Source organism: Triplophysa rosa, linkage group LG16, assembly GCF_024868665.1.
Source record: "Triplophysa rosa linkage group LG16, Trosa_1v2, whole genome shotgun sequence".
NCBI lineage: Eukaryota > Metazoa > Chordata > Actinopteri > Cypriniformes > Nemacheilidae > Triplophysa > Triplophysa rosa.
Genome location: NC_079905.1, coordinates 11,207,505 through 11,231,493, shown reverse-complemented (window position 1 = coordinate 11,231,493; position 23,989 = coordinate 11,207,505). Strand labels below are relative to the sequence as shown.

Here is a 23,989-nt window from a genome sequence, read left to right as displayed (position 1 = left end):
TTCCACATTTTGTTATTCTGGAAGTTTTTCTCACCGCGCCGGGAGGCCCAACTTGTCCTGGTGGCCCTGGAGGACCTGCAGCACCCTATAAATAAATTAAAAGCAGTAAGCAATCAGATTTTCTAATGATTATTTCTGTATGTATAAACTAAAGTGAAACAGATTGAAACAAACGTTCCTAAAAACAGACCATATGTCCTGGAGATCCAGGTGGTCCTTGTGGACCTGGAGTGCCAGAATCACCCTGAAATGTAAAAAGAAGGATTTGCATAGAGCATGCTTCTGGTCCAAGGGAGAAGAAACGTATTTACATTTTTCATGATCTGAAATCTATAAAGCAACTGTAGAGAAATCTATATCACCTTTAAGCATACAGTAGTAATATATTATCTACAAGAAGACAGCTTACCTCTTGACCAGGCCTTCCTATTGCTCCAGCGGGTCCCTGAGGTCCCCTGTCTCCCTATGAAATACAGAGAGACAAAAGACATAACATAATGACCGAATAATGTAAGGAATCGTGTGTTTTTGCAAAAATGATAACACTTTTTAAACAGATAGACCCGCCCCAAAGAGTATGAAAAAGTTTGTACTTTCATTCCTGGGAGACCTGTGTGTCCTTTGATCCCCTTGAAACCCTGGAATGAAAAACACGTATAAGCTTCGTCCAATTAAAGAAAAGCTGTCTTTGTTTTTTGTTTCTGCATTTGTTCCAGCTGTTGATGAGTCAAGATGAAAAGGTGAAAGGTGAACTTTAAATAGTGAAAAATGAAGAAAATACGGGACGTTTAATACCGGTATTCCTCTGAGCCCAGCTGGGCCGGCTGGCCCTGGTTCACCCTGTATGTATATGAAAGAGATGGATAGACAGGTTTATTGACATAATAAGAAATAACCGTATATTTCATGTATAGCTACAGTATATTATTTTAATACTACAGTATTATTATTCAAGATTCAGTATTTATTATGAACATCTGTATATGATCTAGTTCATTCATCTTTTACTGACCCTTAAACCTGGTTTTCCATCTTTACCATCAAGTCCATCCATTCCATGTGGTCCCTTTAGGTGCAAAGGATGCAACAAAAAAACTATTATTTACCGAAGCAAACATATGGGATTATTTAAAATCATGGGGTTTACTTTAAAGACCCTGTTAAATAAGAATTAGAATGTAGATGTGTATGACATAACTGCTGCTACTGTCTATTTTTAAAACATGATAAGCCTGTTGATATGTTTTACACAGATTCTTTGTTTCAATAGTAAATATAAACAAAACAGTGCTTGTCAACTGATTCTATAAGGTCCTCGATATGTGTCTTGCACTCACAGGCATGCCTGGGGACCCAAGAGATCCTGGGGGACCTGGAGGTCCCTGTGGGCCTTGAAGTCCAGCACTTCCCTATGGGAGCAGAAGCATTAGATTCGTACTTGACACAGAAGCATCTACTATACATTGCACACGTTCCGTTTGCGTCCAAAGCACGTTATGTCAGAAAGCATCTCTGTGAAAGTGGCCGTCAGAGATAATGCAGATTAATGTAAATGCTAAGTCATCCATCACGTGCCACTGCTCATGCGGTATAGGAATTTATTTCCAGCATGAGAGATGAATGTCACTTATGTGGTGTAATGTTAATTCATCATTTTATGTTCAGCACTGTCACTTACCTTCTCCGCCTGTGGTCCCGGAGGACCCGGAGGTCCTGCTTTTCCTGGAAACCCTGGAGGACCCTGGAGACGTGACAGCAATGGTAAGAGACATCTGGTTTGTTCCAGTAAATAACAATTAGTGGATTCAAAAACCCTTATTTTAGGATCTTCAGAAATGTATTGGTAACACTTTACACTAATTTTGTATTTGTCAACATTAGAAAATGCATTAACTAACATAAACTAATCATGAGCAATACAGTTTTGCAGCAGTTTTTGATCCTAATGTTAGTTATTACAGTTATTCATGTTAGTTCATCGTGCATTATTAAATGTTAACAGCTATAAGGTTTGATTTAAAAATGCATGGGCGTTGGACCCATTGTATGTGGGTGGGACAGGACCTCCCACTTTTAAAGGGATAGTTCACCCAAAAATGAAAATTCTGTCATCATTTACTCACCTTCAGATTGTACCGAACCTGTAGAAATCTATTTGTTCTGCTAAACACAAAGGACGATATTTGGAAAAATGTCAGTAGCCAAACAGATCTCACCCGCCATTGACTCCCATAGTGTATTTATTTTCCCTACTATGGCAGTAAATGGGGGGTAAGATCTGTTTGGTTACTGACATTCTTCCAAATATCCAAATATCTTCCTTTGTGTTTAGCAGAACAAAGAAACTTATACAGGTTTCGAACAACCCGAGGGTGAGTAAATGATGACAGAATTGACATTTTTGGGTGAAGTGTTCCTTTAAGACTAATGGTATTGGACCCCGTCCCTTTTACCGTCTCTAATTTAGCCTAAATTAGAGACGGTAAAAGGGACGGGGTCCAATACCATTAGTATGGTATTTGACTCCCTAAATTAGCGCATAGCGCAAAAAAAAACATAGAATTTAGCTCTGTATACTGTGGTAGGCTTTGTGAGACCATGCACTTATGCTTTTTGTTGTCCTTATGTTGTTCCAATTGTTTCCATTGTTTACCTCATTTGTAAGTCGCTTTGGATAAAAGCGTCTGCTAAATGTAAATGTAAATATGTCGTTCACTTTTTCAGTTCGCCATCAGTCAAATCCATGCCACTTGAGGAATGCTTAAATGAAACTCCATTTTGGGTTTTAGCTACAGCCTTAACTTCCACGCTGCTGCTTCTTTTTCATATCTTTGTAACTTTGATGATTATATAGTTTATGATGAATTGAATTTGGTACAGATTGGAACCACGCTAAATTTTACTCTTTTTTTGAGCAGTGTTATTTAGTAAACCAGGTAAGTGAATGTATATATTCTTTGCTACAGCATGTTGCTACCAACATATTTTTTTACACTCACTTTTAAAACAATTTTTCATTGTATTTCTGTGCTGTGTGGTTCACTTGGGCAGCAGAGTATTGTTAGATTTTAGAAGTGAATTTCTCTCTTTCACCAATAAACACAGCCACTACAAACATATTTTTGTAGCCGCCATCATATCACGTTGGGATCGCTGGTAGTATTTGTCAGTATTTTAGAGTTGTTGCTACTGTATTCAGTGACTGGCTCAAAAATGTCTCATATAGGCTAAAGTAAGGGGTACACATCATATTAATATTGTTACTATAAAATGTTATAAGTTGCACAAAATATACATCCACCCTCTTTCACTCTTTCAGGTACATCATTTACCGACATATGCTTTACTCTCTTTGAGTGATCCCTGATGGCTAATGGTTACTAAACTCTCACCTGTTGTCCTGGGAAGCCTTGAGCTCCTTGGAATCCCTGCATAAAAAAGGAAAAAAACTGTTTTACCGTGCGCATCACAGCAAAGCAATGAAGCCGCTCCACCTGGGAGTTTCCTTGAGTGGATACACAAAGTTATAAATATTTCTCTTCCAGGAATCACAGGTATATGTTTAGAACATTTCTCAGATCTCGGGCTTGTGCTTTTGAGAAAGCATGCAGAACAACTTGCTCTACATATCGTAATATCAAAGAACAAGGGTATCATGAGGACGTAGTATCAAGAGATATGACAGATATGGAAACGACTTTTTAGGAGAAGTGTTTTGTTAAGCAATATGAGCGACGTGCTTTTATACCTGATCTCCCTTTGGTCCCAAGGGTCCCGCTGTTCCAGCTTCCCCTTTAGGACCCTGGCAGTCAACCAAACGTATGTTGTTAAACATCATCAATTCTCACCGTTTTTAAGAACTATGTTGAATCTAGGAACAAGGCAAAAATCCATGTTCTCCAAGATTATTTTACACACCGTTTGAAGCTTGTTTGTCTGATCTAAGAGTTATTACTCACAAAGGCAACGGAAAAAAATTCTCACTACCAAGATATATACCGCACAAGATTACCAGCCACCCAAGACAGACATAAGAGGTTGTCTTGGGACAGACAAGGATAAAGGCAAGTTTGTAGTGGGTATATCTCAATTTTAGGCAAGAGTCGATATATGTGAAACTGAAATAATAGCTGTATTAAAACTGGGTTTACTCACTGCCGGTCCGACTGGTCCTTGATAACCTGGAGTTCCTGGCGGGCCCTATATAAAACCATAATAGCAATAGCAATAACAAGTCAAGAGTTTATGTGTGAATATTGATAAATGTAGCATTGCAGCCACTGTTCAAACAGAATGTCCTCACCGATTCTCCCTTCTGTCCTGCATGGCCTGGACTACCACGCTCTCCTTTCAGTCCCTGGAGAAACAGCCAAACATCTAAACCATCTAATCAAACATTTAGCAGTCCCACACACTTATCACCACAACACTGTATGACATAAAAATGTCCACATTTTCATGTATAACAAGTGTGGCATGTCCAAATACGTTTGACCACTGTTCATAATTTTATCTGTTGTATGTGGACATTAACGCATATACAGCCGTGAAAAAAATTAGGAGACCATTCCAAATTTTGATTTAATCAGAATTAATAGATGTATTGTGGCCATTCCAGTCCAGTGCATGTCGAATTTCAATAAATCAAAATCAAACCTCAGGAGTGACATAAAGTCATCCAACAGCAATGTGAAAGACTGACAGCATGACAAGACACATGGAAACTGTGATAAAATTAGATTATCACATAAAAATATATATTTTTTCGTACAAATATTACTGTTGTATTGCTTATAAGTGAATATGAACTTGTGTTCTTTGCAGTATTTGATGTATGAAAAAACAGAGTATCTTTCTCCAGTTTTCATTTCTGCAAATAAATGCACACGGAAACAATATTTTTCTTTGAAATTTGGTTGAAATATTGTTGGTAGTTCACAGAATTAAACTAAAACGATAATTTTACCTTAACAGAAACCTATAAATAGTCAATCTTAAAATCAGAAAAACTGATTTAAAAATGGTCTCTTAATTTTTTCCATGGCTGTACTGTATATGACACAAATGGCACGTACAGGAAGTCCAGGTGGTCCCATAGTCCCAGGGTAGCCAGGGTTTCCCGGTGGACCCTAGTGGAAAGCAAAAAAACAACTTTATAAACAAGCAAACTTAACTTGCATAACATGTCCAGTTTTTGTGGGTATTCCTGAGTTACATAAAAGTTCGACTCACCTGTTCACCTTTTTGTCCTGAAAGCCCATCTGTCCCTCTCTGACCTTGCTGACCCTATGGGTAAAAAAAGTAAACCGCATTATCAAAAGATAAAAAGACAAAATATTACATATATTAACATTTTAGGTGTACGCATCAGTAAAACTGATACTGTAATAAAAACATCCAAGACAATTCGAAAGACAGTTTACTGTCTCCTCATAACCTGAAGAATGCATGTGTCTTCTCACTTTGCAGTTCAGATCATATTTCTGTGATTCTAATGGTAATTTATAACAGTGTAAACAGCTGCCACCGGCTTTGCATTTAAGTGACGGTAGAAAATAAGGCGGATGAATTATCCCCCATTTGTATTCCAGAAACCAGACAAATGATCCAGGGCTATTGGCTTTATTATTTTTACTTTTATTGTTGCGGGACGGATCTGCTTATTAACTATTGGATGCATAAAGAGAAAGGTGCACCTGAGGTGAATCTCAGATTGGATAATCTATCAGCAAATTCACCCTTGCATCACTTACATTTTTTAACTACATATAGCTAAATGGGCTGTGAGGGAAAACAATGTGCAGCTTTGAAGGGCCTGTACATTTTGTGAGGACATTGGGCAAGGTCAAAAGCAAGCGGATTGCAATGTCATAAAGCATTTTCCTTGGGAAAAATAAAAACATATAAATCACGATGAAGTAATGCAGGGGTCTTTAACCTTTTTAGGCCAAGGAGCCTCTGGTTGATGGAGAGAAAAAGAAGGGTTGCATGCTGTTTAAAACCGAGTTTCATTTGACGAAACATGCATATATTATATTTACAAAGCATTTACACAGTTTTCCATGCTTGCATCGCAAATCCATTAAAATAATCATTATTGATGTAATGAGTCATACAGCCGTAATTGTCCTTGATGTTTTTTAATGTGATAAGGACTTTAGCTTCTTAAATTACTCGAAGAGTGTCATAATTTGTTGAAAGAAAAGTTAAAATTAGATTTTGTAAATGTGTTATATCCTCAATTTCAAGAAGTGATGTGATATCCAGCATTTTAAATCTCCTCCTTTAAAGGGACAGTTCACCCAAAAATGACAATTCTTAGCATCTTGTCATTTCAAAACCTGTATGACTTTCCTTCTTCTGCAGAACACAAGAGAAGATATTTTAAAGCATGTTTGTAATCGAAAAAAGGCGGTACCCATTCACTTCTATTGTACGGACACAAAACCAATGCATGTCAATGGGTACCGCCATTGTTCGGTTATCAACATTCTTCAAAATATCTTCTTTTGTGTTCCGCACAAGAAAAGTCATACAGGTTTGAAATGAGGGTGTATAATGATGACAGAATTTTTATTTTTGGGTGAACTATCCCTTTAAATACTAATTTAGCAAGAACAAGGCGCAAATGTCGCTGCATTGGTTGGCTTTTTAGGCAGTAACCACCTATTATTCTGAATCTCGCTGACTGCACAGTCGGCTCAACAGTTTTATATCATTCTATTACAAGATCAATTCCACAGAAAATGTCCATTTGGAAAACATCAGCCCACTGTAAATCATTATTTTCTGTGCTAACAGGAAAAGAAAAAACGTGAAAGAAAGAAAAAAAATCAACATCGCTGATTTTGTTGTTTCAAAGCGATTCGATTGAAGCAAATTAAAGAGTCAGATAAAGCTCACAAAGCATAAACCTGCACCGCATTAAAATAAAATCCATTCTGGCTCAATCTCAATTCGCGCCGTACACGTTGGTGGAAAATAACCTGTCAGCCTGGCATACGCAATGGCCTCTCTCATGTCGCTATGGAGAGGTAATTGAACAAGCGCCATAACAGTATAGTTTTATTCCTCTGACACTGCATTCATTACAGAGCACGAGAGAAAATGGGGTGATGTCCTGGGGTAATTAAACATCTTCCTTGTGTGTTTGTTTGAGGTGATCATGAGTTGGTGCGTTGGGACTTACAGGCAAGCCAGAAGGTCCTGGAGGCCCGGGGAACCCAATATTGCCCTTTGGAGAAGAGGTGATAAAATGACAACAATTAAATACATTTAAATGCATGTGCCTTTATAATGGATAACACATTTTAACAGCAAATAAGGTGCAATAAAACCCTATAAACTAAAAGAAAGAACTTTGTATAATCCCTTTAAAGAAAAATGGAAGCTTATCTGTTAAAGCGGTAGCTAATCTGCTAAACTAGGATTGGTCAGTAAGGTTTTTAGGTGGGGCTTATAGTCCGGCAGTTTTATAGACTACGTTCTTCAGTTCTGAGCCCCACCTGTAGGGGGCTCTCTAACTTCACAGCAAAGAGTACTGAGCTGTTTTTTTTCCCCTTCTCGGTCTTTCCTAATTAAAAACACTGAACCTAAAACAAACCAGATCACACAAACAAACATCGCATTCTGGGACTAAATGCTAATGACTAAATCAAGTCATGCAGAACAGTCCACCATATGCTCCACTTCGAAAACAAGGGCTCAGCATTGCTTTGTATCTATATGATGTCAACTGTGCTTTGAAAGCCATCTGAGGTCCCTCAGATAAAGACACAGATTCTAAGAGAGGGCAAAAGTGGGAATCCTGCCAGTAATTGCCTCTTAGGAAAAAATCTGAAAACATAACAGCCAAAGCACAAAATTACCGGGTTTCCAAGAAGACCAGGAGGACCTCGCTCACCTCTGGGGCCCTACAGCAAAAATAGACAAAAAGAGTGTTTTACTAAACAAAAAATGTGGTATGTAGATTCATGGGAACACTTTTTTTTTACATCCGTTTACATTGTGAGAGTAGCAGATGCATTTGCATTCTGACTTGCATCTCATTTGCAAAAGCTGAATTTGTGTTTGTAAAGGTATGAAACAAAAGGCCCATGCAATCACAATTACAAACAAACAGTTTAATCAAAGGAGTAATTTGGTACTCCTCGGGGGTCTTGTGGGATGAATTGTTTCCTCATAAGCACTTTGACTTATTTCTATGTATTAGAAGAAATATAATACATCAGCTAGCTACCAGGAAAATGCTCAGCCAAATACAAGATCTATCGAGAGATGGTTGAATAAGATAAAACAATAGATCTGTCATACAGTATATACATGATATCATGCACAAGAATATTTTTGCTCTTTTCTGACACCTTGTGAGCTGTCTACATAGACAGCATTGTAAATGCATTGTGCTACTGATACAAAGGTTGTTTCAAATGGTAGAATTGGAACGGTATGTGTTTTCTCACATGTTATCTTTGCAGTCAATTCAACCCCAGAATGCACTGCAGCAAGCTTTGTGGAAAAATGAACGCAAGATGGCGGCAACTGATTGAAAGTTGACAATTTTACCCAATATTTGTGTGTGTGTGCTAAATATATATATATATATATATGTGTGTGTGTGTGTAAGGGATAATCCACAGCTAGCAGTGCGTTAAAGGGTTTTAATGCACGACGTGGAGGACAAGAACCACCCGACGCGAAGCGGAGGTGCATTAAAATCCTTTAACGCACGGATAGCTGTGGATTATCCCGCTTATACCATGGTCATTTGCCAAGTTAAATCTTTTATTGATGTTTACAGTGAAATTTTAGATCAAACAAGTGAAAATTAGAGTGATTTTGTCAGTTAAATTTCAAATGTAATCAAACTTACTGGAGCTACCTGTGCGTTAAAGGGTTTTGGTATAACCAAAACCATGGTATAAATATATATATATATATTGCAGGGAACGAATTCATGAAACAGTTCTTAAGATAAATTATATAATATAAATAACAATATTAATATTAAGAATATTTTTTTTTCGTAAGATAAATGACTTTGCTTTGTTAATGATGGCCTGCTCGTTTGGTTTATATTCATCTATACAAAAAACTTTATTTGTGTAACATGCGCCTCACATTCTTATGTATTTATTAGCATGTGTTAAACGGTATTTACAATCACATGTTAGCGATGTAAGCGTTACGAAATTAAATTTATTATAATACTTTATGTGTGTTACTACGCCATAATATTTGTGACCCCGCTTTGTCCCAGAATAAATGTAAAAAGCACAACGTTTTTAATAAAGAAAGCTAAAGTAAGGAAGCTAGACCTTATCATTATTATATCAATATAAAAATTCCTCATTGGCAAATAAACGTCAAAAATACGATTCTGGCTTAATACAATATACGTGTGAAATAAGCCAAATACGTGTATTAAACATCTTACCTTTTGAGATTTAACACCACCGTGAGGCTTTCTTAATTTTAAGATGATATTTACAACAGCTTTTGTTTCGAGAATTTGGATTCTTCTTAATTTTTTTCCTTCGATCAATCTTGAGAAAAACAATTAAGAACTGTCTTAAGAAGATTTTTCAGGAATACATAACAGTCCTAACTTTTATCTTAAATTAGAATTAAAGAAAAATGTGGCAGTTGAGAAGAATTTTCTTCTTAAGAATGTTTTGTGAATTCGGCCCCAGGTGTGGTGTGCAGAGTTGCTGCCTATGTAAAATATTTTAAATCGGTTTTAAATCTTATGAAGTTTCATGCTATCAGATATAATACTGCCTTATACGGGCAGAAGACAAGGCAGCAGTCACTGTTGCTTCTTTATTAACTATACAAAATAAAAAGATACTACAGATTTCTCTTCAGTGAAAGATCTCTCTTACCGGCTCCCCTTTGATCCCTGGTGTTCCTGAGATACCGGGCATCCCTGGTGCGCCAATGCACTGACCACTGTTAGTCGTCTAAACAGAATGAGAAATGTGATGTATTAAAATCACGCAAATCTTGCACAATTTGAAAAGATGTGCAAATAAGAACTCTTATATGTGGGAGAAGTTTTGTTTTCTTTAGACTCAAAGGTTGCTCTTTAATAACACAGAAGAGTTAATAGAGATTTTAGTTATCTTTTGTTTACTTTCAAAAAATATATTTTTTAGAAGCCACACCTAAAATTGGCATATTAATAGCAGAGAGATTCAAAACTAATGTGGATAGCATAGCTCAGATCATTGATTCTTTGAAATGCTTTATATTAAAATCTCTGACTATTGAGGGAAGATACTGTATTTCTGCAGATCTAAGTGCAAGGTGAGATATCTTCTGTAACAGAGACATGTGTGAGATTACTGGTTTCTGTTACTTGGAATAAAAAGTCTGAGGTGCAGGAAACTTCAGTTAAAGGGATAGTTCATCCAAAAAGGAAAATTCTGTCATCATTTACTCACGCTCATTTAATTTCATACCTGTATAAATGACTTTGTTCCGATGAACACAAAGAAAGATATTTGGAAGAATGTTAGTCATAGTTCCGGGACATCATTGACTACCATAGTGGGAAGAATTAAATGGTAGACAAAGGTGCCCGAGAACTCTTTGTTTTCCTAAATTCTTCAAAATATTTCATCCTGTGTACAACAGAACAAAAAAATACAATATTTGTTTTCCTACTATGCTAGTGGATGATGTCCCAGAACTGAAAATTGCTAATATTCTTCCAAATATATTTCTCTGTGTTCATTGGAACAAAGGAATTCATACAGGTTTGAAACAACCCGAGGGTGAGTAAAGGATGACAGAACTTTCGTTTTTGGATGAACTGTCCCTTTAAAGTCTCTTCTCTCCACTGAATCCCACCGCTGTCTAGGAGAATCTCATTTGTGATATGATTTTCCTCTGGGGGTGTACAGTAAGCACAGCACGGATCGCTCCGTAAACTTACAGGCCCACGTGGTGCTTCCTCTCTCTGCAGCTGCTCTAGACACTGTAAAAGTCACCACAGAGTTTTACAAACCCGTGTGCATTCTAAAAGCTCTGTATGTTGAAATAGACACTGTATCTTTAAAGCAATATCCCAATCATATGTACAAACAGTGGCAGACACTTATCTATTTAAAACCAAATACGTCATCATCATCCATGCATCTCACCCGCTCGCATCCTTCTAAAGGCTCAACACCAGGCTTGCCCTGATCTCCCTTCTCGCCTTTAGCTCCAGACATGCCAGGCACACCTGGTAGACCCTTCGTGCAATCTCCACACCCCTCCTACAGTGACGCATACACATGTCAGAAACACACATGTGTACACACACTGCATGAAGCACATTAAGAATAAAAACATCTGCATGCAAAACTATTCTACAGTAAACAGCCTATTGCATTGACAAGCAATGCGATACAGTACATTTTACTACAGCTACCATAGTTTAACTATGGTATTTCTTGTAAAACCATATAGTAACCACAAAATTAACTATAGTTTTACTACAGTTACTGTTGATGTATGTGTGCTACCGTATTAGTAGTTCATTAAAATCTTGGAATCTCCTGTTATTTACACTGAAAACAATGTGGATCTATACACACATCACAGAAGCAGGTGTTTCTTTGCACATGCATACTAATAAGCAACACAGAGAGTGAAACCAATTATCTTTAGTGGATATACGCGTGTAGATTAGAATGTGGGCTTACCGTGGAGGCCGCATCTTGAGGCAGAGCAATAATAGGCTGTGAGATGAAGGAGATAGAAACACGAGTCAGCTATGATGACCATGATTTCACAATAACTGCTTTAGCAAATATTAACAGAAGTTTAGGAAAAAGTAACTATAGACGGTTTCAAAGCAACAACATAAACGTTACTGAGCATGCACGCTTTTGTGGTCCAAACTAACTTTCGGTGCACATCTGAAAAGAATAGAGTCCCTGTAGATTATTACTGATAACAAGCAAAAGAAATAACAAGTAAATTACATTAGCTAGCAAGTTAAAAGTATGTCTAGCCAGTATTGGCTAGAACCGTTACTTGGCTATACTTCAATACTTCAAAGTTACATGAACCATTCAACAAATTGTTTATTTATTTAAAATAATATACAATTAAATATGAATATAAATAAATATAAATAAAATAATAGTTGTATTATTAGCGCGTGCATCCGATGAAACCGTCTATAGTGACAAGGCAATAAAATGCCCTTGACTTTTTTGTAAGCATTGCTTATGAATGTACAAAAAAGCCATGACAAATATCCATGATTGTATTACATCATTAATAATAAAAATCCCATTATTTTAAGAGGAGAACTATTTTCCATGAAATTATTCCAAAAACTCAGCGCTCAGGGAATACATTAAGGTGACAAATGATTTCTGCGTACACTGTTGCGTATCATGCTGCCATTTATTAAGCTGTCAGTACAAAACAATTTACCGACTAATTGCATCTATAATCTTGCAAATGAAAATTTCATAATTATAGTTACAATATACCGCAGGTTGCTATTTGTCATTCACAGCTTGGACAAGAGGTTAAGTTGCTTTCACGCTCTATTTTGAAAAGCAACAGTTTCAGAGCACAAAAGACTTTCAGAAGAAAAAACACACACACGTTGGTCTATTAAAACGTCCAAGAGCTCGACATTCCACCCACATCACACCTCACAATGATATGGATTGTGAAGTATGTAACGAAACCACTTTACCTCCAATCCGATATTTCATATACACTTGGCCCACATTTGGCCCATCTCTCATACATAGGACCATATTTCCCTAACCAGAGTTGAATCTGAGAGAGCTTGGCTGAAGATGAGAGTGGTCCCGGATACTTTTAAAGGTTGTGCGAGCGTTGGCTGGGCAGAGATTGATGTACTTCATCATCATCATCTCCTCTGGAAAACGTTGGGCTCTCCACAGCTCGGTAAAGAGTTGGTTTCATTGTGGGACCTCTCGTAGGGAGAGAACTACACTCTGCCATCCACTAGTGTTGTTTCAAAGTAGTATTACAGTTATAATGTCTTTTTGTAACATGTGAACCAATTTTAGTTTTTAAAAGAAACATTTGAACTTTGGTTGACTTTATTTACCTATGTAGTGTTTGACGTTTAGGACAGAATTAAATATTAATGCATATACATGTGCAAGGTCTGTTTTCTAGGAGCCTGGCCAACGAGAGTTAAACGGTTGACATGGTTCAGATGCGGATTATCTGATTGTGCTCTGGAAGAACTTGGTGGTCGGGATCTGTTGACAGAAGTGGAGCAGTGCTGCGCCGGACTGAAGTCCAGCCAAATTTCCGCTGGAAGCCCACAGCTCTGACCCCGGCCAGCTGAGAAAGTATGCGTGCAGAGAGGTAGAGCTCTTAATGCAGAAATCCTGCATCTCGGTGCCGCAAATCACTCGCGGTAATGGCTAGCCTCGCCGTAACTCAATACAATGGCACTGTTTACCATTACACAAAGCTTTGGAGACTGTGAGTTAACATTGAAAGGGTAATGGGACCATTGCTACCCATAATGGATAAAATGCAACAGAAGTGACTCACAAATGCTTACTGGCCACTTTCTGTATTCTTTTGGTTCATTGCTATTGTGCTCAAGAATCAGAGCTCTGTGTCTCTGCCCAACAGATGAAAGAGAATCCAGCCTGCCCCCTTCTAAAACAGAAGTCGACCAACCAGGCTCCTCTGCTTTCTGTTTAGATATTAAAGCTATTGCACTCCACTACCTCCTGTCTGATTACTCACTGCTTGGGCGGGTGGACCCGGTTGCCCTTGTAGGCCATCGTTGCCAGGGATACCCTGTAAGAAGGAACTGAGGTTGAATTGGTTTAGCCTGTGGCCACAATCTGGACACCTTCTTCTCCAGCGGGGCAAAGGGAAAGTAGCCAAAGCCCTGGACCCTCTCCTGGTTTGTGTTCCAGCTCGGAGTAGACATTTACATTTTGCTTGCCTTTCTCTGCCTATTTTTTTTTTAATTCAGTTGGTCTGAGGCTTGGGAAATCAACACAATACCAGGTTAAAGACCACTCGGTGCTCACGGTGAGATTCTACAGAACAAAGTTTTGGTTTACTTACTAAGAATTGTGTGTGATTTCTGCCACACTACGGTCACCAAATGGAAGAACAGACATGTTTTATACTTCTAGAATTCCTGAACGCTCCCCTGGTCGGTCATGGTTCAGCCAAACAGAGAGACCCGCCCCAAAAATGTATTTAAACTAAAATTGTCTTAATGCTTAAACATTAATTATGAAGTAGTTCTCAAATAATACAAATGAAAATGGGCATTCGTTAAGTACGGCAACCTCACAGTGAGCTCTGTATGGTTTTTAAACAGAGAAAGCAGCATGATCCCAAACCACAAATTAATTAAGCTATTTATTAAGATCACATTACATTATTAATTTATTTTACATTTTAAATATACATTAAGACTTACATTATATAGATATTACATTAAAATATATTCACATTAACTTTTTAGAAAGCACAGCCATTCAAAAAGCACATCCCGCTGCACTAAGTTCCCAGAAGCCCATTTAGAGCGTGCAATTTTTTACATTTACAAACTACATTAGTGTGTCTTTTACATGCTTAATTATGCCAATATTACTACGATTAAAGGCGACATTACATTTAATTAACATTTAGAATTAATGACATTTTAACTATTTATTTGCTACATTAAAATTGATTACAACTGAAAATTTTACTTTTAAAGAAGACCTTTTTGGTGCATTTAAATAGCAGAAGCTTTAGCCGAAGCCCCTGGTTACCCATGCAGGCAACCCAAAACAGAAGCCCCACAAAGAGAGAGAGAGCAGACAGAGAGCAGAGGGGTCACCCGGATGCCAATGCATGGCATGTAAATTCCCATCCGTTTCATACTCACCTTTGGGCCTGGGATTCCATTGGAGCCCTGAGGCCCCGGAAGACCTGGAGGTCCCGGTGGACCAGGGGGACCCTGAAACACATTAAAGGTGGGGTTAAATGTGATTTCATTCATTCTGACTTCTTTACACTGTTCAGACCTGCAAACTCGGAAGAAGTGAAAAAGGGGACAGCCATACGACGGGGGGTGGGGGGGTTGTATTGTCATTTTCTTCAGGCTTTGGGCCTGCACAAGTTTTTTTAAGTGCACCACATGACACTTATGGAGCAGCAGCTAATCACTTGACAATAGTTTTGAGCTATAGGAAAAAGTGAAAAATATGGATTTTTTTCGAATTTGAGATTTTCATAAAAAATAAATACATTGCCCTCGTGTCGCGATCCCAATGCTCCAAGTCATAATTAAACATCTAAAATGATCTTCATTTGTCTACGTTTTCCTACGTTCATAAGTCTTTCCTAATACAAACTGGATGCGTGTCCATTCGGAAGCAAAGCACTTGCACGTCTGAGGTGTTGGTTTTAAAACATGCAGGATTGAGAAAATAAAGTGCGGGACGGATGATAAGAGAGTTATTAAGAGAGATAAAGTGCAGGACCTGATTGATGCGAGTTATAAGACGTGGAAAAAAGAGTTATAGAGATCATTCCTAAAAAAGAACTGAATAATAAATATCAACACCATTTTCTCTTTGACAGACACTTTGCGTTCGTCTTTTTCAGCAATGTTTTTCACGGGCGCAAACATGACGTTTAGAACACGTGATTCTGGTTGACCCAGGACCAAAAAAGACGATGCTGTTAGCTGTTATCTTGATTCTGGTTGGCCAGACGAATCCAGGTGCTGGACCAAAGACGTTTCAGACACTCTAGAGTAGATGCCTAAGACCCCCCCCCCACGGAAAAAAAACCTCTTCGGATTTACAGGATTCACATAAATGACCTATTTTTCATGCAAAACTGCCGAAAAGTGACTAGTTTGCAGGTATGCACAGTTAAACGCGCTGGCTTCTCATGCTTGACATGGTCAACTTGTCAAAAAACAAGTTGGATGCATGACGTAGTATTTCTGTGCTCGATATGAAAAGAAAGTTTCAAGGACAGACACGGGGAGTTCAACTTAAACATACCTGAGGACCAGTTTGCCACCGGCTTTCACCACCTGGGACACCCTGAAGGATAAGAACAATCAAACTCTGTACTTTTTTATACATATTTAAAATGATATCTTTTTACAGTATGCACTATCATACAATTCACTGTAAACGATTGTATATAAATTACAAATTTATGTGTAAGGGTTTGTATGTCCTTTATTTAAAACCAATAAAAGCTTTAGCTCACAGGCCCGCCAGTTCCAGGAAACATGTAATGCAGACAGTTACACTCTCCTGGTTCACCCTATGACGCAGAAAAACACTTTGGTTATGATACATTGATATCTAACAACATTTTAGTTTAACTCAGCAAAAACCCCTTATACTAGTCTGTTTATGCTAAGTTAATGTAGATTGCGATCGCTAATATACAGTTTGCAGTTTCTTCTAAGGTCCTGTAAGTGGTTTTTAGTATGTTAATATGAAATCTCTAGGGTTTTTGGTGATTGTTAGGGCATTGCCAGGTGTTTGATGACTGGCCCGAATAATGATAATTATTTTAATATATAGCTGGGGGAAGAAATAAGACCATTTCAAAATTAATTAAACATTTTTCTGAATTTACAATTTAAACGTGTTTAGGCAAAATGATCATTTTTGTTTAATTCTGTAAACTACTAACAACATTTCTCCCAAATTTCAAATACAAATATTGCTTCTATTTGCAGAAAATGAAAACTGGAGAAACAGGTCAAAATAACAGAAAAGATGCTGCAAAGAAAACAAGTTCATATTCACTTTTAAGCATTACAACAGTAATATTTGTACATGTATTTAAGGAAAAGTTTAAAAAAATATTTTTTAATGTGATAACTTAAGATTTGTATCACAGTTTTCATGTTTCACATTGTTGTTGGATGACTTTGTCACTCCTGAGGTTTGATTTTGTTGAAATTCAACAGACACTGGACTGGAATGGCCACAGTACATCTAGAAATGCTGATTTAATGGAAAATTTGGACTGGTCTCTTAATTTTTTCCGTGTCTGTATAAAATACAATATAATGATGTTTATGTGAATAACCTGCAACAACCCTGCACCAATTTAAACTGTTTGTTGAGTCTCAACAGTGTTTTTATCATTGAGGAAATAATCTTTCATGCTAACAAAATAATCTTATTTACACTTAAAATCACCAGCAATGTGAATGTTTTGTCAACACTAAACTAGAAGCAAACATTGCAATGCAACAAAACTATAATTTATTGTCTTTCTGGGTGAAAGAGTCTGCTAAATGGAAATGTATAATCACCACAATCAACAAAGTCGCGTATCCTGACAGGGAAACATTGTACAACATCATTTGTTTTCTCTTTCAGACCTGTTGAATCTAACACCAGTCCTTAAGACCTCATAATTTACACACTTGCAGCTCAGGTCCCTCCTTCAATATAAATCTATGGGATGTTTTCTCTCGTTTTACCATCTGCCCTGGGCACGCACCTTGCCTAATTATTAATTATGTACAACACTAAATACTAAACATGTCAGAATTACAAAAGACTGTGGAATCCTTCCCCGGCACTTGGCAGGAACGATAGAAAACTTCATCACTTAGGAGAAATATGCATCATTTAATATCAGCTGCCACTTTCCTCTATGTTTAGACAAATTAGTCTGGGAGACAACAAAGGACATTAAAGAGTGAAGCATGTGCAGGGCTTTGCTTTCGAGGGCTCTCTTCCTTATTCCCCTCACGCCGCTCACTTTCTTTCTCTTTGATACTGTGTGATGGCAGATTACAGATGACAGCTGTAATATTCACCAATTAATAGCCCTGTTTCAGCCTGAGGGTATTTTTAACTTTTCCAGCACTGTCAAACTCTTCTGTCAGACATCTCTCGAGATCGTAATCGTGGCACATTAAATGATTCGGGTTTCAATTCGGGTGTCCACTTTATGATTCAGCTAAATATGTTTTAGTATTTTGAAGGAAGCACCAAATAATTGGTCCTATAAGCCCAATTATTCCTATTATGCCAAGTTCTCTATTTTTAGGAAATTTATAATCAGAAATACCTATCATGAACAAGGAAAGGATAAAAGGATAGAATAAAAATATATGTCTGTGCACTGTGCATATTCATTTTGTATTTATAAACACAAACATGCATTTATTTAAGAACATTTTTAAATAAAATGAATAAATGTTTATGTATGAATAATTTTAATTATTGGTAAAAATAAAAAAATGCATCAGAATATATATATACACGTGTATGTCTAGGTGTATGTGTTTATAAATACAAAATGAATATGCACTGTAGACAGACATACAGTATATTATGTAAACACAAACGTTTGGAACTTTGGACACTCTGGATGTGATTAATAGTTTGAACTATTCTTGCATCTTTATGATTCAATTAAGGTTCTTTGACTAATTTTGAGGAAGCACCAATTTATTGACCCTACATTGTACTGCTTGCTTTATGAAAATCTATATTTTTCTATATTTCTAAACAAAAATACAAACAAAAAATCTTCGAAAATGTTATCTCAAATGAAAAAAAAATATAACACAATATTGAGCATCAACATCGACCACTTAGGGAACCAGACATTCACTTTCTGTACTTTTTAAAATGAATAACAACCCGTTCTCTATTCCCAACCCTAGGCTTCTTATACTCGTCTCTCCAGGCTGGGCATGTTACTGTCTGTACAGCCGGTCCCTCTAAACATGACTCTTCAAATCACACGCTCTTAGCGCTTTGAAGGACCTCCAAATCGCCTTCCCAGCTCACTGATCCAGACACTTACCTTGTCACCCTTAGGCCCACTGGATCCCTGAAAGACACACACACAAAAGCTCAGTTAGACAGTGTTATTGAGTAGAAGTCTCCAGGGCCGGTGAGATGAGCGTGAATGAGGGACAGAAGCAGCGACAGATGACGTGATGAAAGCAGACAATGTGTTGCTGTTAGGGATTCAGGCGGAGTCAGAGACGGCCCGGGTCTGTCTCTGGATTCCCTCCTCGGGCGTTCGGTGACAAAGCCCAAGGTAATTAACATCTGACGCGGAGACAACAGACGACGCTGCCTTTGCTTTTTTAATGAGACGGGCTTTGGCAAGACAACAAGCCCTCGCTGCTGTCTCTGAAGCTTCCAGGAGTTCATTTGATGCCATCTCCAGATGCCAACGAACTGTGATCAAGAACAGACGATACGGTCGCGCAAAGCTGATAATAAAAGAGCGTGTGCAACAGCCAAGGAAAAGCAGAGGAGAGGGAGGATTTATATCGATATAGACTCTTTACTACTAGATCTTTAGTGTATACTTACAGGTAAACCATCCTGTCCTGGCATTCCAGGAGCTCCTGCCATACCATCTCTGGCCTAAGCACAGAAGACATACTGTAAATCACATACAGTATCAAGAAACAAAAAACTTAATAATAAGAATTCTGCCTAGGTTTTGTGTCACCAAGTCTGATCTCTTAATTTTTCAATAGTTATTGGTAGGGGAGACTGACACTGAAACATACATGCAACGTATTGCTAACATTTGGAAACATAAAGTACAAATACTCTTACTTTACTGTTTGTATACTGTTGTTAGTATGTGATGCAGGTGAATAAGTTTAAATAGTCTTATAGTAGGGGTTTTATCTAGTAGTGAATGATAAAGAAACTGTTTGAGAACAGTGTTTTTAAAGATAACATTCCAGATGGGAAATTTTCAGGTCAATACATTTGAAATATAAATCAAATTGAAATATGATCATGTTTTACACATGTTTGATTTGTGTGTGTGTGCTGTCAGTGGTTTTGTTTTTAAAAAATAAAACTGGAAAAAAAAGTGAAATTGTTAAAATAATAAACAACAACAATGAATTACACTAATTGAATAATTTGTAAACCTCACAGGAATCATAAGCAATGTATGTATCATTAGATTTTAGGCTCTGTCAATACATCATTACTAGGGGTGTAATGGTTCTCTGAAAAAATTTTAACCGCACGGTTCTCCACCAACGGTTCGGCACGCCGTCCAACGCGCTTGGACCGCAGCTCATCTTAAATGTGATGACGCATTTATAATATGGTTCGTTAGAAATTATAATGCGTAAAACAGACTGACAAAGTTCAGCTAATGTATGTTTGTCGATGGATACACATTTAATACCTACAACAAATCAAATAACGGAGACAAAATTCAATAGGATTGACGTATGCTGTACAGTAATTTCTGCTGTCATCGCCCGGGTGTTGTGAGCGCGCGTGCAGGTGAGACCTGAACAACACATGTTGCTGTTTAAACTACACTCATTCAAGCCTTGCCAATTTAAACATTTAAGTGCAATATGATGCACAAGAAAACTCGCTTGCGCGCTGTGAGAAGATCCGAAGCACGCGTAAGGAAAGTCTCAGACATGGCGCAAATATTGAGTTGTCTTTGAAGCGCTTAAACGGACAGATTCACACACGAAGTAGGTCAACATGCCCCTCTTGTCGAGTATCTTAACAAACATAGTAGGTTATGTCTTAAGTGAATGGACGAAACAGAAGAAAAACACCACATGTGTACAGTATCAGTGAACTGGATCTGTTTCATTCCTCTTAAAGCGACAGCAGCATATTCCTGCTGTCTGTTAAAAGTCAAGGAAATCACTCACTGCTTTGTGACTCAATAGCTTCTGTAACTTCAATTATGATTCGTCTTTATTTAATTTGTACATATGCAATGTTATGTTTTATTTGATTACTTTAATCCATTTCTACCTTAAAAGGTATATATACAGTATCTTATTTTATTTTCTGCTTTGCTCTGTTGTTTTATTGGTGCTGTTACTTCTAGCTTGATTATTTGTTCTTATTTTTATTTGTCAGTAGTCCCTTTTCCCTGAACATAGCACAAACCGAACCGAACCGAACCGAAACAGTGACCCTCAAACCGTGACACAAACCGAAATACCAATGAGTAATTTGAACCGTTACACCCTTAACATTACTGTTGGGTGTCTATCAACACCAGCTCTTACCGGGGGTCCCACTGCTCCTATGCCCGGTGGCCCCTGTGGCCCTGGTGGTCCTATTTCCCCCTTTGGACCCTATGAATTTAAAGAAATACATGAAGACAGAACTGAGGGAAGATCCGATGTCTGTTATAGCCTGATAATCACTGTGATTGTAAACTTACCCTCTGCCCTGCGGGTCCCACTGGCCCTGCTGGTCCCTCTTGCCCTTCAGGACCCTGTAGGAGACATTTAGGGTTACCAATTGTGAATCTTATCAAAGATGACATGAACCACATATCTAGACTATCTTTTACAAGCAATTTTCTGCTGTACCTGCAAATTCTCACAACAACCAAACAAGCCCTGAAGACTGAGTACATACGAATTACAACCAATAAACAAACACACCAAAAACAACAAAGTAGCAGTTGTCATTTCTATTAAAGGGTTAGTCCACCCAAAAATGAAAATTCTGTCGTCAATTACTTACCATCTAGTTGTTCCAAACCTGTGTATTTTGTTTTGTTCGGTTGAAAGATATTAAAATATATTTTAGACCGGAAAATATATTTGAAAGAATGTTAGCAACTGACAGTTCTGGGGCACCATTGACTACCATAGTAGAAATTTGTTTAAATGGTAGTCAAAGGTGCCCCAGAACTGTTTGCTTTCTTAAATTCCACAAAATATCTTCTTTTATGTTCAACACAACAAAAAATACACAATAATGTTTCCTACTATGGTAGTCAATGGTGCCCCAGAACTGTCAGTTGCTAACATTCTTCCAAATATCTTTCTCTGTGTTCAACCAAACAAAGAAAGTTATACAGGTTTGGAACAACTTGAGGGTGAGTAAATGATGACAGAATTTTCATTTTTGGGATTTACCTGTGTAAAAGGTTAAACATGTTGTTTGTTAAACAGTGTTGTATGTTATTATCATAACTTAAATGAATCAGATAAGCCTTTAGGAGACATTTATGCAAAATTATACATAATTCAAAGGCTTCACAAACTTTTCCTTCAGCTTCACATTTGCATAACTAAATTGTTCTACATGAAAAACAAGAATGAGACAGTTCTGCACACTTACAGGAGCTCCGGGAAAACCTCTAGGTCCCTGCTCGCCCTGCGTGAGAATGTCAGAAAGTTACAAAGAGCTGGTGCATTCAAAGAATCCCTAACATATTAATTTTGAACATAACTTTGAATCTTATAAGCTAAAATGATTTCGACTGATTGCTGTAGAAGTTCATTTACCTGCTGTCCTGGAAGGCCAATACCTGCAGGCCCGGCTTCACCCTAATGAAATAAACACAGTAACAAGCCTGACGTTACAAAAGTCAAAGTCACTCTTATCAGTCAGGCACACAAATGTTATATACTTTACCTGACTACCTTTCAGTCCCGGAGGTCCCTGGATACCCGGTGGGCCAGGTTTACCCTACAGAATACAGATAAAGGAGGACAAGTTTAAATTGAGCATTTCACAACAGGTACTGTTCTTTAAGCATCAAACATACTGCCATGCTGAGTCGAGTCGGACTCGTTTAAATATCGCTGCAGTCTATTTGATCCTTTCGCTTGTTTATAATTCACGGTTCACTTATGGCCTGCTGTTTCTTATTCAACAGGCCTGACAATGTTAATATGTAGCCACAGTGCAGTGTAAATTAAAAAATAAAAAGTAAATTAAAAACATTTGTTTCATTAACTGTGGTTTATCAACCTGCTGAAAAGTCTAAAGCACATATTTCATAGCCAAACTTTCTTAAACAAGCGGCTTGATCTGATTTATGTTTGATTTATGTTTAATACTTTATGTTAATGGTCTAGATGCACAAGATGGCGCCGGTGAGCTTCTGCGACGCCAGGGTCAGCAGACTACTTTCCGGTCGTATAACACTATTCAATTCAGTTTTATTTATGTAGCGCTTTTCACAATGTTCCATTGTTTCAAAGCAGCTTTACAGGAAGAAAGACAAAAACAAACAAACAACACTATCGAGTTGTTTTGGCTTAACGAAGTTCTCAGCAATGTAAAGAGGATCTGTCATATCGCTGATATATTACTTTTTTTTACTTTTTTTTAATCTAAAAAACACCCATATTTGCCGGCCAAAAATCCACCTTTTCCCATATAGTGTTATACGACCGGAAATTAGTCTGCCGATCTTTGCGTCCCAAAAGTTCACCGGTGCCATCTTGTGCAACTAGCGAATAATAACAATGATGCTTACTAATATAATATTACGGTGGCGTATTGCTGCCACTTACATTTTATTTTTTCCACTCAATTATGCTGTTAAAACGAGATATGTCGTTTTAACGAGATAATATATCGTTTTAACGAGATAATATGTCGTTTTAACGATGGAGGATTAAATTAATTTGTGATTTAATCGGTGCATTAAAGATTCAATTTTATGCATAATTTAAATAATTTTCTAGTTAAATGTATTATACAAAATATGACAATTAATAAAACTTAACAGGGCACTGTACATCAGCATCAGACACTTTATTCAGATACTGACATGAATGACATAAATAACCAAAGACTTCAACACAATGTAGAGGATTCAAAGCAGATATTTATTGACGGAGATGAATAAATATTATCTTTAAACTTAATATTATATTCTTGTCTTACCATAAGTTTAGCAAGATGTCCGTTTTTTAAATACAACTATCAAAAGCTTCTTCAGTCACACTCGCAAACATCCGGATCCGTTCATTTAAATGCGCAAAATCGATCAAAAATCATTAAAATATATGTTTACTCTCACATCTGTGAGGTATAAAGAAAAGAATATTAATAAAACCGAAGTAATATCATGCAGTGAGGTAAAACGAAATAACCGTTAATGTTTTAATGATGTCAGAGTGTGGCTCTTTGCAGAACAGAGAACGCACGTGCTGGACAAGCGCGCGCATTAAATAAATGGAAACAGTTTTAATTGTTTTATCTTATTA

At 37.4% G+C, this 23,989-nt stretch overlaps 1 protein-coding gene across 5 annotated transcripts in view; it reads right to left on the bottom strand.

Moving 5' to 3' along the window:
* Window positions 1–23,989, bottom strand: part of col16a1 (collagen, type XVI, alpha 1) — a 75,359-nt gene that overhangs the window by 5,521 nt on the left and 45,849 nt on the right. For 3 of the 5 annotated variants that reach the window (XM_057354275.1, XM_057354277.1, XM_057354279.1), the window contains 31 exons: window positions 22,404–22,457; window positions 22,274–22,315; window positions 22,107–22,142; window positions 21,196–21,249; window positions 21,038–21,106; window positions 19,338–19,391; window positions 18,817–18,843; window positions 16,240–16,296; window positions 16,026–16,067; window positions 14,897–14,968; window positions 13,750–13,803; window positions 11,694–11,729; window positions 11,148–11,264; window positions 10,940–10,981; window positions 9,885–9,962; window positions 7,869–7,913; window positions 7,190–7,234; window positions 5,233–5,286; window positions 5,076–5,129; window positions 4,304–4,357; window positions 4,156–4,200; window positions 3,749–3,802; window positions 3,393–3,428; window positions 1,679–1,741; window positions 1,338–1,409; window positions 1,013–1,066; window positions 796–840; window positions 594–638; window positions 410–463; window positions 191–244; window positions 35–85 (listed from right to left, as the gene is read on the bottom strand). In XM_057354275.1, the coding sequence (XP_057210258.1) occupies window positions 35–85; window positions 191–244; window positions 410–463; window positions 594–638; window positions 796–840; window positions 1,013–1,066; window positions 1,338–1,409; window positions 1,679–1,741; window positions 3,393–3,428; window positions 3,749–3,802; window positions 4,156–4,200; window positions 4,304–4,357; window positions 5,076–5,129; window positions 5,233–5,286; window positions 7,190–7,234; window positions 7,869–7,913; window positions 9,885–9,962; window positions 10,940–10,981; window positions 11,148–11,264; window positions 11,694–11,729; window positions 13,750–13,803; window positions 14,897–14,968; window positions 16,026–16,067; window positions 16,240–16,296; window positions 18,817–18,843; window positions 19,338–19,391; window positions 21,038–21,106; window positions 21,196–21,249; window positions 22,107–22,142; window positions 22,274–22,315; window positions 22,404–22,457 (1,659 nt within the window). Of the gene's footprint in view, window positions 1–34; window positions 89–181; window positions 245–409; window positions 464–593; window positions 639–795; window positions 841–1,012; window positions 1,067–1,337; window positions 1,410–1,678; window positions 1,742–3,392; window positions 3,429–3,748; window positions 3,803–4,155; window positions 4,201–4,303; window positions 4,358–5,075; window positions 5,130–5,232; window positions 5,287–7,189; window positions 7,235–7,868; window positions 7,914–9,884; window positions 9,963–10,939; window positions 10,982–11,147; window positions 11,265–11,693; window positions 11,730–13,749; window positions 13,804–14,896; window positions 14,969–16,025; window positions 16,068–16,239; window positions 16,297–18,816; window positions 18,844–19,337; window positions 19,392–21,037; window positions 21,107–21,195; window positions 21,250–22,106; window positions 22,143–22,273; window positions 22,316–22,403; window positions 22,458–23,989 lie in introns of all 5 variants that reach the window. The other 2 variants (XR_008964504.1, XM_057354278.1) reach the window with 2 other exon arrangements.